At 38.3% G+C, this 13,587-nt stretch overlaps 1 protein-coding gene across 9 annotated transcripts in view; it reads right to left on the bottom strand.

Moving 5' to 3' along the window:
• magi2a (membrane associated guanylate kinase, WW and PDZ domain containing 2a) overlaps positions 1-13,587 on the bottom strand; it is a 154,675-nt gene that overhangs the window by 59,079 nt on the left and 82,009 nt on the right. For all 9 annotated transcript variants that reach the window (XM_043236844.1, XM_043236849.1, XM_043236845.1 and 6 more), the window contains 2 exons: positions 5,729-5,848; positions 2,432-2,647 (listed from right to left, as the gene is read on the bottom strand). In XM_043236844.1, the coding sequence (XP_043092779.1) occupies positions 2,432-2,647; positions 5,729-5,848 (336 nt within the window). The remainder of the gene's footprint in view (positions 1-2,431; positions 2,648-5,728; positions 5,849-13,587) is intronic.

Raw genomic sequence — 13,587 nt, forward strand, 5'->3', positions numbered from 1 at the left:
ATTCTGGGAGACGCTTTCAACTTTTATCGGCACGGCTGGTGAAACTCAGTCCAAGACTACAGAGAAATACCGGTGAATGTGAGAGAGACAGACAGAGAAAATATTTATAAGAGAGGGAGATGTAACTGAGATTTGGAGTTTCTGAGAGAATTGAAAAGCAGGTCACTGAAAGAGGGGCATGTTAGAAAAAGAAAAACAGAAGACTGTAAGAAATGATGGAAGAACAGACAGTGATGGAGTTAGCCGGACTGAGACGGTGAAATGAGAGTGGAGTGATTAAAATGGAGTCTGTGGTGAAATGAGAGTGGAGTGATTAAAATGGAGTCTGTGGAGAGAGAGGGAAGCGAAAGAGACACTGAATCCCATAACATTCAGCGGTACTGATGTTTTAATCAAAAAAAAAGAAAATAGAGAGCTCTGTTCTGACACGTGTCCTAGTTTGAGTTATGGAGGTTGGAGGTCCATATATATATATATATATATATATATATATATATATATATATATATAAAGGAGAGGCGCAAAAGACAGATCGGGAGTGGGGGGAGAGAGAGAGAGGTCTGGCGGCGGGAGAGCACACCTGAAAAGTCAAAAAGACTCTTCGATGCATCCCAGGAACATTCAGCGGTACTGATGTTTTAATCAACTGAAAAATGAAAGGACAGCTTCACTCAATCACACACGACACACTTTTATTGGACACTTTTCCCTGGACACACACACACACACACACACACACAAGCTCTGTTCTGACACCTAGTGAGCTGTCTATCTACACAATATTCAGAATCATCAAAGGCAAAAGCATTTTTGTGACACGCTAGAAATAATATAAATAAATGTAGAATATTTTCCAGATATGTGAAAACCATATATATATATATATATATATATATATATATATATATATATATATATATATATATATATATATATATATATATATATATATATATATATATATATATATTATATATTTTGTTAATAAAGAAAATACTGAAATGGTGTATCTAAGATGAAATGGTGTATCTAAGAATATAAATATAAATACATAAAATAAATCCTTACGTATCACCTTGTGTCTACTCAACAATGTGTCTACTCAGATATTACATCAACATTTTAAACTGTGCTTAGATATTAAAAGATACCAAAGCATGCAATGAAAAGTCAGAGATTTCAATAATAACTAATTTTACATTTCAAATAAAATCCCAAGGCCACGATATTTGAGCTATCCACATCAGTAAGGCAGATTTATTATATACTCTTACTTGCTTGTCAGAATTGGTCTTATTGGTTTCTATTTCTTAAAGAATTTTAAGTGAAACTTTGAAAGGCCGGTGTTGGGAAAGTTACTTTAAGTTAGAAATGTCAAATCACTCTTTTTAAAATGCAACAGAGTAGCTATTTTAATTATTTAATTAAATTAATATAACTGATTACATTTAATATATCATTTAATTTTTTTACATTTCTATTTTTTTTTTCAAAAAATGTTCACCGACCAGGGTTAACCTTACAGTGATACTCAACACTGATTACTGTCAAAATCCTTTTAGGATTATAATAATGGAATTTTAAAGCACAGCCACCAAATAATCAGCACCTGTTTTTATTTTTGGATCGTTCGAAGGTTAAATACAGATCTAAACATGGTTAAATACAAACCAAGGAACTACTGGGCCATCGGGTTACCTAACCTTTTAGGGTCCCCCACTCGTTTTATCTTCATTTGCCATTATTGCCATAAACCTGACTATATTGACATGCAACATTCAAATAAATAGAATTGAGAAAACCTTGAAAGACAATGCTAAACAGCTATTTGGCCTGTAGTTAGCATTATTTCCAGTCTAAACGACGCAACAGAAAGTTTTTTCCCCCCTTCTCTTTCGAATAACACGGCCTGATGAATCGTGCGCAACGAGACCGAGAGCTTGCATTAAGAAACCAAACAGGGTCAATTTTGATTTCCTGTTGAATTTAAGTGCACTGAGCTATAAAAGAGCTCTGAGCGATACATTTTCCTCCGGCAGTTCGTTATATTAGTACATGTCAACAATTCTCTCACTGACTGTGTTAGAGTCTAAATCACTGTGTCATGCTGCTGTATTACAGCCAGAAGAAAACAAAAGGTTTTTTCAGTGCATCCACACCCGATGCATGTTTCCGCCCCGCAGAGCCGCTCTTATGGAGCGCAAAAACAAGGAACGTGTGATAACATGCTGGCGCGACAGTTGCTAGGCTATTGCCCTGACAACAGTGGTTACCATGAGGTAATTTAGAGTGGAGGCGGTTGCTATGATAATGCACCTAGTGGCCTCACGGTTATCATCTCTATGCTAGTAACCCTGATTTGAGGTCATAGCAGTAACTGGATTCACTCCACCGATCTCTCTTCTTCTTAAACTGATTGACAGCTCCTCACCTGGGGTGATGGCCACTCCGTTGCCGTTGATGACGGGCCTCTCCTCCTCTTCCTCCTCGGGTGGCTCGATGCCAGCCTTTTCCATGTTGCTGACGGACTTGTTACGTCTGCGTTTGCCCTGGGATCTGGGTGTAGCGCCTGGCAACAGCTGCTCAGCTACATTCAAGAGCAGCGGGCTGGGCTCTGCCGGGGGCTTCGGGGTGCCGTAATAGTTATCTGCAAGCAATCAGACATTTGATGCGTAATTGGCATTTGAAGGCTTATAATGCGCGCTCCGCCATTACCGTGTCACAACTGGAGGATTGGAAAGATGCAGTATCCTGCATAGCGTTAAGCAGCCTCTCAGGCAAAAAGCAAGGCGCATTTTTCCAGTGGGTGTTTACTGTTGTTACACTTCGGGGGCAGAAACGCTTCCAGAAGTGAGCTACATCTGCAGACACGTTTTTTTTAAGGGACTTCCGGCAACATGGCTTGAAAGAAAACACGCCATACACAGGAACTTTGCACACTGAGCTTGATGCGTGCAAAATAATTGCAAAACACTACTAAACGGAGGCTTTAAGCAAATTTGGATTTGATGCTCGTTTGTACAGTTTCTAATTTAATAGCTATTGCTGCAGAAAATCTATTACTTTTGATCAACTATTATATGTATCCTACTGAAAAAAACTTAATTGACAAGGAGTTTGATTGGCTACATACAACAATGACAAAATGTGAAAGCTGAGACCTAAAAAGTAACCTGTTCTTTATTGTATGTCGCCATGTTGTCGCTTTCCAATTTGCTCCACAATGTATTTGTCACTGCTTGAGAACAACGAGCTTGTCAGACGTAGTAACAGTAGCCCACTACGTCTTTTCAACAGTAGTGAATATGGAAATACGTATAGGCCTGCTGTACATAATATACACGCGAAAGCAAATTTTTAAAATATGGACATGTCCCTAAACCATCAATACTGTAATCTATAAAAATACAAATAAATACAAATTGGAAAAATAAGTGACTAGTGTTCACAATGCCTTCCAATTCTGAGTGTGGTTTTCGCATTGCTCGGTCAGTGGAAATCTTGTCTCTGCAAACAAACCAACAGAACTCAAAAGTCCATTCAGCCAGGACTCGGACACCTGTACAACACGGCACACAAACTGTTGCTCAAAAGACAGAGTGCTGTTCTATGTTTACAGACTCGGTGAAAGTGCCACGGCTCCCCTGGGATGAACGGGCTCTGGAGGAGAGCAGGGCATCTGGTTGAGTACGTCTTCAATTCTCTCTGGGTCACTACCTGACATGATGCTGCAGCAGGCAACAGCTGTATCTCATAAATATGGATTTAAAAACAATAACGGTGGAATAATAAACATCACGCTGTTAATATTTGCATTTCTGGAGCGTGCGTCGAAGTTTATCAAATCTGGCGCGTTTCTTTCTTTGTTCCTGAAACACACTCACATGTGTTTCTTCTGTAAGATTTATTTATTTATTTTATAAAGGGGCGCATTTACGGGACTACTGTGAAATAATACTAATATAAAAACGATTCAAATATAATATATTACAGATATATTTAGAGTTCTTTAAATAAGTAGATTTGATAAATATAACCTTTTTATTAAAACAGCATTTCCAACACAGGATGCTCAATACATACGGCGGAAGTAACACTGCGGTAAAAATGAAGTTGATATCGTTTGATATATTTGATAAACTCTTACGTGAGTTTTTGTATCCAGGGATTTAAAGACTATTCTATATATTAGATTTCAATATCCTTTATACACCCATCAAAAACCCCACTTATATACCTGATGTTACATTATTAACGCTGAGCTGAGAAACACTCTCAAAGCATTTTACTGTGCTGGTCACATTCTTTAAAACATGATGAAAATCAAAATTACCATTATGAACACTGAGCAAGAATTAACAAGAGCTGATTTATTTCACGCGGAGACTGCTTTCAGTAGTTGAGAGAGTCAGCTCAGAAACGGACCAAAAGAGGCAGGAGGAGAGTAATATTTATTCAAGGGATGAAGTTGTTGGACTTTTGAAGTGAAGAAAGGCTAAGCTCACAAGACCCCAGAGAATCAGATACCCCTTAGGGTATTTTTATATCACGCTGCGAATTAACTAGAGTTACCGCCAATCAGATACTTTCCCAAGGTCTGTTCTCTACTTGGGTCTCAAAAATCAGATTATCGCCAAAAGAAAGAATAAGAGCTCACAAAAATGGAACAATGCACTAAACAGGAATGGATATGCAACTTGTGGGGACACCGTGTCTCGTTTTTAAATGTAATAAATGATTTGAGCAAAACAAAATGCTGCGAAGAACAAATTTATTTAAGTAAATGGCAGAAGTTGCCTTATGTCGGGAGTGTGTCAGACAGTTCAAGGAGGTAATAACAGCCAATCATTTTAATGACAGGCTTCGGCTCTGGTATTTTAGAACGATCATAAAAACATGTTTTCTTTACTTCTCTTAGAGAATTATTCATTCATGTAACCTGTTCAGGCAAATTCACACCTTTCTGATGCACAAAGCTACTTTTCTTGGTAAACGCGTTTCCTGCGTAATTTTTGCGATGCGTTTTTCACTCACAAAGCAAGCAAATGAAAAAAGTTAGTCAACATGTCAAAATTTGCCTAAAAATACGTGGACATAAACCTGCCTGATGACATTTTGCTCCTAAATATGATACAGTTCTCTCTGTCAATGTCAATTGAAATTTTATATTGTTCGCTAGGTTAAAATAGCTTGGAGTCGTAAAAAAATAAGAGACGTCACCCCAAGGACCTTCAAGATTTAAGGAATCGGTCGTAACCATAGTACAAAACTCGATAATAGAGTTTACTAAATAGAGCAAATAAGCATTAGAGCGCAATTCCATTATAGCACCAACGAAAGAAAAAAAATAATGTGTGTGATTTATTAACAATACACGCATTCAAACACAGACGTAAACAGATAATTTCCATAAAGACCGGCATAATATACCAAGAGCGGCACTAACTACTGCCTTAAAGATGTGCTTTTTTGGGATTTAAATAATTGCGCAAATCCCTGCAAACATTGCGTTACGTTGTTCATTTTGTGTCTGAAAGGGAAACTCTTACAAAAGCATATTAATGAGTTTTTTCAGCACTAATTCTTCATCTGTAGTTGATCCCGAGAGTACTATTTTAACGCCAAAAGACGGTTTGCACTAAAACGGTTAGTTAGTTTAGGACAAATCCATAATCCTAGCAATGCGATATTGGGACAAAAACTAGGTTGTGTAACTCGGCCGATTTACCTTCATAAGTTCCGCTTTCCAGCAAAGCTCCACTTCTCTCCAATTCCACAAACCGCTCAACGGTCACAAAATTGTAGTCAACTCCTGGAACCTCTCCTTCTTTAGGCTGCCTGGTTGTACCTGCGGAGAAAAGAGAACGCTGGGAGTTAGTTCAGGTCAGCAAGCCCTCTAAGGGTTTGCGCCACGGGTTTAATCAGCGGCTAGAAAGTTCATCCAACAACAACAACGACAAAAGGTTTTGTAGCAAAGTTCAACACGAGCCAAACAGAACAGGTGCTTGGGTAACTGGTTCACTTCATTTTTACACAGAGCGCCACGTATGCTTTCTGACAGTCTCTCAGACACAGAAAAGAGAACGAGGAAGGAAGGGAAACTAAATGTCAGGCTTTTGAGCTTTTAAGGTGAAAATAATGACGTAACCCCGTTCATACAAAATGGTGGAATGGCATTTGCCTAAAAAACGTGTTATTTTGAACTACCATGAACCAAAATGTTTCTAATACTTATGTTTTCAATGATTTAATGATTAAAAAAATAAGTCTTATAGCAGCACGACAAGGTGCTAAGATGTTTTAAGATCAGTCAGTGATAGTTTCTTTCAGTTAAAACAGCCCGGATTTACATTTTAGTCTAGGACTAGACTTAGGCCTTGTTTGTGAAACCCGGGGGAACTATGTGAAACATCTTTGATTACCTGCTTTAGATGTATTTAATCAGGGTTGCTGGAGGTATAATAAGGAGCATAAGTGCATAATGAGCCATCTCTAAATAGCCTATGGTGTTACGCTGTGTCTTAGTTAGCCATAAAGCTAGTCAGGTTTGCTACTATGGTTTTAAACGGCATTAAAGCCCGTATTAGTTGCTCAGGGGTGCATTTCCCAAAAGCATAATTATAGCCAACTATGGTTGCAGGTTCTGTTGAGCTTGGTAATGACGGAACTTGCAACCATAGCGTCTTTTGGGAGCGCACCCCGGGCTAGAATACCAGCTGGCCGACCAGATGAACACCAGCTTGGTCAGGTTGAGAGACCAGCTAAACAAGCCTACAACAGCTAAAAATGCGTGGTGGTAAAATGCTTAATATCCATTTTCGCTAACTTAAATACTAACAGTTTCCAAGCTGTTTCAAAAGAAATCAACACGCGCTGCCCCTTACTGACCATACAATGAGAACAGTTCAAAGTGTATGTGCATTAAGCAGTGGGTTACACTGATAAACTGAAGTGTTAATATATTCCTGCGTCCTGGATGTAGCAGAGCTGTAATTAGCCAGCAAGGAGCTCCAGAGTTTGTGCTAATTGGTGCTAGCTGAGAAAACACTGGGGTATTTCTAAACTGTTCATGTTAAGGGAGCTCATCGCGGGAGCGCCGACAGAAAACACCTGAAACACTCCAGGGTCAATGACATGATGATCTTTTTTTTTTTTCGGTATGTATTTATTTATTCATTCGAAAATAAATAAATATAATATTATAATGCCATTTAAACAGAAATGTCAAAAAGTGTCTTAAAAATATCAGATAAATTAACCTTTTTTAAGGTTAGTTCAGATTTTAAACCGTTGTGGCGTGACATAAAAGTTGTTTGTTAAATTATGAATATATATATTTTATATTATATAACTATTTAACTCCTACTGAGCTAATCTCACCTAACTTTGAAGTTTTTAAAAATACTTTTCTATTGCAAAAATTTCACATTCAATAATTCACATTCGATTAAATGAATGTACAAACAACATAAAGTACACTTTTAATATTACCAACTACCATGAATCGTCTTAATATTTAACCACTGACTATAGCCAATTCATTCAGGAATTAAGTACAAATGGCTCTCTTTGATTCATTGGCTGTACATAACATAGCAAATTAAAATATAACACAATATCAACTTATTATTTACTTAACTGTAGTGTAAAATAACATTTAATCAGCACTCTTGTAATACTGCTCTCCCTGCTTGTGTGATATTGCTCATCATATAAGACAAATATAAGACAAAAGCTCATACGGAGGCATTTTTGCACCAATATCGTGAATCTGTGGAGTTGTTGCCCTGCATCATATTTTTCAAAATGTAATTTTAATAGCATTTAATAATTAAATGGACTTAATACATTAAACTGACAGCCCTGTGTGTGTGTGTATATATACATATATGAAAATAATACAAAAAAAACTAGAACATTAAAGAATTTGACATGTGCTTTGAATTTTAAAGGTTTTAAAGATTTTTGCAGGCCATTCTTGTTTATCAAAAGTCTTAACAAGACCTTTACTCACCGCTTCCCATAAACCCAAATACCAGATACACAACATCAAAAGCAAACCGCACAGAAAATTCCTGTACCCCGTATTTGTCCAAATACTGGCTGACTTGAAGCAGTGACACTGTCATCCATTTAATGACCTACCAAATACCAGTTCACAGCAATCAAAATTCAACTACAGCAGTTTAAAAACCACATCTGACAGCATAGATTCGCACTCTGCAGAGACGATGGCATCAAGCGTTGCGGAGAATCCCAACAGGAGCCCTGCACAGTCATCAAGTTGTCAAAAGTGTTTGAAACTCACATCATCTCTCATCATCTATCAATCAATAGCTACACAATGACAACAAGCCCCAGAGCCGGGTGTCTTTGCGCCGCGATAGCCTATCATTCAGAGTTGAGACGGGCATGCTAATGACAGGTCACAGGAAACAGGGGCAAATGAAATGTCTCCACTCTCACGACCCGTGTCTTCGTGGGCCGAGGTTTGACTGAAGACTGCGCAAAGACTGCCTCATAACGCCAACTAGAATACCTCACAATACCGCCGACTACTCAAGCGTGTAATAACATAATGAAAAGAAAATGAATCCACTACGACCATTAAATCGCTTGCCAACATCGTCTTAAAGCTCAATTTGTTGATAAATCATACTTTAAATAAGAAAAGCAAATTGCTGGAAGATGGATCGATCTCCACGCCAGTGATTTCTTCTCGGGAGAGACGGCTACTTTGGCAGAAAGGCATTGTTGATGAGATGCGCATCAATCTGTTTATCTTGAGCCGATACAAAATATAGCTAGATGCTCAGAAAACACAACATTTCTCCCTGGCTTTCCAAAGAATAGCAGACATTGACAGTGACTGTCATGCAGCAAAGACTTTTTTCATCAATACATTGTCAGTTTTAAACAGGAAAGACACGTAGCTGCTGTGGCTAATATGGCTATGCTTACTAGCTAAACGCTATGTGTGAGTACAGTTATATGCATGAAATCAGATCTTTTTCAGATCTGTTTTACAGATACTGTATATAGCGCTACTGTACTTATGTGGGGGTATGTTGTCAGAAAGCTGGAAGCACGCTGTCAATAATGCTACCAACACTGAGTCATGCATCTCAGTGCGTCTAGACACACACAAGATAGGTCTCTTGCATTTTGTGTAGACTTTTGAGTGACCTACTTATTATGCAAATTGTCCATTAGTTCATCGTTCCTAAGAGTTCACTGCATTAGGCAATGTTTAGCTGTTATGGACATTAAGACGTTAGACATATATCATTGGATAACACTTAGGAAAAACAATCCAAAATACTATCCTAGTTTTTACATTCCTTATTTGTTTTATTAAGTTTGAGCTTGTCTCTAGAGTGTTTTTTCTTAATCAAGCTTTTAACCAATTTACATCTAATTCAACTGAAGTTGGAAAGCGCCTTCCAGTTTACCAACCTCTAGAGGAAGAGAAAAAGTGATTCTTTCCACTTGAGCAATCGTGGCTGCAGCAATCTGCAAAAAAGGCACACAGTTTTTCGGTAGACGGCTGGTTATTTGTCCGCAGTATCATCCACTTGGAAGTGGCATCATCTTCCTGTGTACAGAATGTACCTCCATATCTCCTGCTGTGAAGAAGGGGGGAGGAAAATACTATCTGGAAATAGTGTCTTTGCACATTTGCTCAAGCAAGGTAAAAAAACGAAGAGAGGCGTGAAGGACTTGGCCTAGACGTTTCTTTGAAAATATGGCACGTGGGCTATATTCTGGCATGGGTTCACAGTCTTGAGAACATGTAACAAGAACATTATGTGCTTCATATAGTCTAGAAGGTCTCAATTTCCACTGCATGGACATGATAGCACATTCTTTAGTTTACTAAATTATATTCAACAACTATTGGAGTCCAAAAGGCTTGAATCTTAGTGAATGTTGACATGATGCAACAAATGTTCAACAAAATGTACAGTAAAAATAATGTAGGCATTTCTTTCTAGTTTTAAGATCCATTAATATTTGTACATTCTTTAGGATTATTTTTAAAACAATTTCCTGAAAGACACATGGCTTGTCCTTAAAACACAATTATTTATTTTGATGTTTAGCTTACAATACAAGTTCTTAGTTAAATTCTCACTTAGTATAATTATTTTCTTTATTATCTCACAGAATATCTTAAAATCTCACAGAATCTCTTAAAACATAATAATATGGGTACTCTTTAGTACCAAAGTTGGTTTTTACTTTCCATTGACAGTCATATTTCTCATTATAAGTCACAGAGATGGTAGAAAGAACATGAAATGGCAAGAAGAAATGGGACTTGAACTTGCAATGACTGCACAAGCACCACAACATAATGTGATACAGCGTGTGAGCCAACCCCTAGGCCACAGCTCTGGTGTCAAAAACTAATTTAACATCATGAAAATGGAACTAGGTTGAAGTCAGTGGGGGGCCACAAACAGAAAGCTTGATGCAAAAGAAAGTGTGCAGAAATTCATACTGTATGAGCATGTGCCGCGTTTCCATTTGAGAAAAGATACGAGGTGCTTAGCTGGAAATCCATCACTTCTGGATTTTCCTCTGTTGTCTTGTGCATGTGATTATCTTGCTCTGATCCAAGAGGATTACTGTTACTGTGTTAGTAGGCACCGAGCCATGCAAGAAGCCTGTACAGTCATTGTGCTTGTTCTTCAGGAGAGTTGGTACAACAGAGTTATGCAGCTTTCTGTGGCATGCTTCTATCCTTTGGCTGGATGCTATGAATCATCTTGGCAACCGAACCAAGGTCAGGATGGAGCACTAACCAAACCCAAAGGATGCCTCCGGACACTTCCTAATGCTTGCAATATGGACCCTGTCTTGTTTCCTTGAACTTGATTCTTAAGTCTCTCTGTCTGGTCTTGCTTGGAGATAGAAGATTACATCTCATGATCTAAGGACTAGCCACTGCGATGTGACAGATTCTAAAGAAAGACTTCAGGCTACTCCCGTCCTGCCCCTCAAAGTCACGGCACATACAATTGCCGTCCAGAAACATTAAGGAAAATCAGCCTTACAGCTGCCAAGCGTCCAAATCCTGTCCTGCTCATGTATGTGAGCGCCATTGCAAGTAATCCCTAGCAGAGAATGTGGCTTGTGATGAGAAAAGACGGTGACCTACTTCTTCTGCCTCCTGTTTATGAGACAATATGACAACATTGCACTGTGATTCATCAGGGGAAATTACAGCGTGCTATTAATGCCTTGCAAAAGGAACTGGCAATTGCAATCCACAACCACCAACCCATTTACTGTGGAAAGGCAGTATTATTCTTTCAAGATTATGAGATATAGACTGTAATAAGGCTTTCTGATTGGACTATGGTGGTCTGATGAAGTGGAACAGCCATGGAGGATGTACTAGAAGAAGTAAGGAGCAAGCACTGGGAATGGTGAAGAAATGAAAGAGAAAAAATAGTCAATACAGGATGTTCCCAATCCAAAGATTTATCTAGATGACTAACAAATAAAAAAATTATATCATTATACATAATTTGTAAATAGTGATCTAGACCAGGTTTCTTTTTAAATTCAAGATGCTACCTTTAGAGTGCAGCTGCCCGTGTAGAAAGCAGACAGAAAAGGTGTTCACTATATTTTGGAACAAAGCTTGTGAGGCCTGTCATTCATAGTGATACTGATCTCATTCCGATTGGCTGAGGCAATGTTTTCACAGTTCTACCATTCTGCCTGTCCCATTTCAATTCGTAATCCATCTGTTATCACTGCGAGAGGCCATGTCAGCGAGGTCCATTGTGCCCTACCTAATCTGACCATTAGTCAATTAGGAAGTGGAAAAGTCCTTCTAATACTGTGTATGAGGCTGGATTACCTCCTGACACCGCTAGAAATAAAAACGCTACATGGGACTTTTGCAGTAAAAAAAAATGCTTTGAATGCATTTAGCGTTTATTATACTCAAGCAGATAGTTAAAGATACAATTTAAAGATTCACTATTATGGTTCTGAAAAAAAGAAGTTAAAGTAATTTACAATAGCATAGGGCCTAATATTTACCCTTGAGGCACACCAGTGGGTTTTGTTTTCAGTTAAGTTAAAAAGACATACAATTAGTTTGAGCTCTTTCAACTGGTAAGAAATCAAATATCTGAAGGGTTCAAGGATGTGAGAGCACCAGGCTTCAACAGTGACTGATAGTGGACATGCAAGATTGATTTCAGAAGCAGCAAATCGACCGGCTTGCCTGCTGAAACGGTAACAGCCCTACCTTCCCAAGGAATCCATTATTAGCTACACCTCCAAGAGGTCTATTGACATACTGGTATTATTAATGCCAGAGAGGAAGGAAAGAAGTGAGCAAGGAAGAGAAAACATTACTGCGATATGTCACTGTCTATTTGTAAACTCTGTGCATTTAAAACCACTGTTGAAAATCTGCCATAACAGATGCATTGATATTAATAATTCACATAGATTTGTGTCTTTTTCAGACATCCTTTACTACGACTGATAGCCTGAGGGGACTCTTGAAACAAGCGATGCAATCCCCTCAGTGGGTTTTTCAGCGGATCTCAAAACATGCTTGCGAAGCAAACACAATTGAGACATGAGGGAATGATCGTGTCTCTTGGCCCTCTTATTAAGTCATCATTCTCCTACCCGCTGTCCAGTCAAACAAACACAACTTTCATTCAACAGGAATCCACAAAAAAAACTTTTTTGTGAATTATTAGCTACTTAAACATTTACTACGAAAATCCCAGCTGGTTGTGCAACTGAATCAGAGAACTTTGTGCTAGTTGCCTGGATTCAGTTGTGCTAACTTACACACTCACACCAATTACAAAATACAAGGTAGAATGCAATGAAACCTACATGAACATATTCTGCAGCTCTTATGCTATTCATATATATTTAATCTTGACTGATAGACAAAGAAAAACACTGTGAAAATCCGTTAAACAATAAGAGAACGCAACATTTAACGCTTTGTACCTAGGCAAAAGACTACATCTAAAAACAAACTGTATGCACCTTTATGGAGGTGCATCATGTTTTACGTCCTAATAAAATACCCCTGTAGCTTCTTTGACACGCACAGCTTTTCTCCAAGCTTTCTGGTGACGGGTGGGGTGTGTTCTCTCCAATCGCATGTTTGATCTCTCGTGCTTCATATCTCTCCCTTCCTTGTTTACCTTTTTGGATGTTGACAAAAAAGCTTTGCTTTCCTCCAACTTCAGAGGCATACAAGCATCTGAGCATTCACTCAAGGCTTAGTGGAGGAAAAGAAGGAACAGCTTGGAAAAAAATATGCAATTTGAAGCGCTTTGACAGCGAACACATTTCTGATCTTATCTGAGATGTAACCTCAACAATCTGTCTGACCTTCTTCCTTTAATCTCATGCCATCCGAGAGAGGGTGAGAAGGTGCAGTGGGCGTCCCAAGATGTTTCCGTCTGCTCAAAAACAGAAAATCAGTGCTCCAAAGGCAAGACATATAGTTGATGGGTCATTCTACAAAATGCAATGCTATACAGTATGAGTAAAAATAAATAACTAGCTGCCAAATCACTTTTTTTACAT

Source organism: Puntigrus tetrazona, chromosome 4 (genome assembly GCF_018831695.1).
Source record: "Puntigrus tetrazona isolate hp1 chromosome 4, ASM1883169v1, whole genome shotgun sequence".
In the NCBI taxonomy this organism is placed as follows: domain Eukaryota; kingdom Metazoa; phylum Chordata; class Actinopteri; order Cypriniformes; family Cyprinidae; genus Puntigrus; species Puntigrus tetrazona.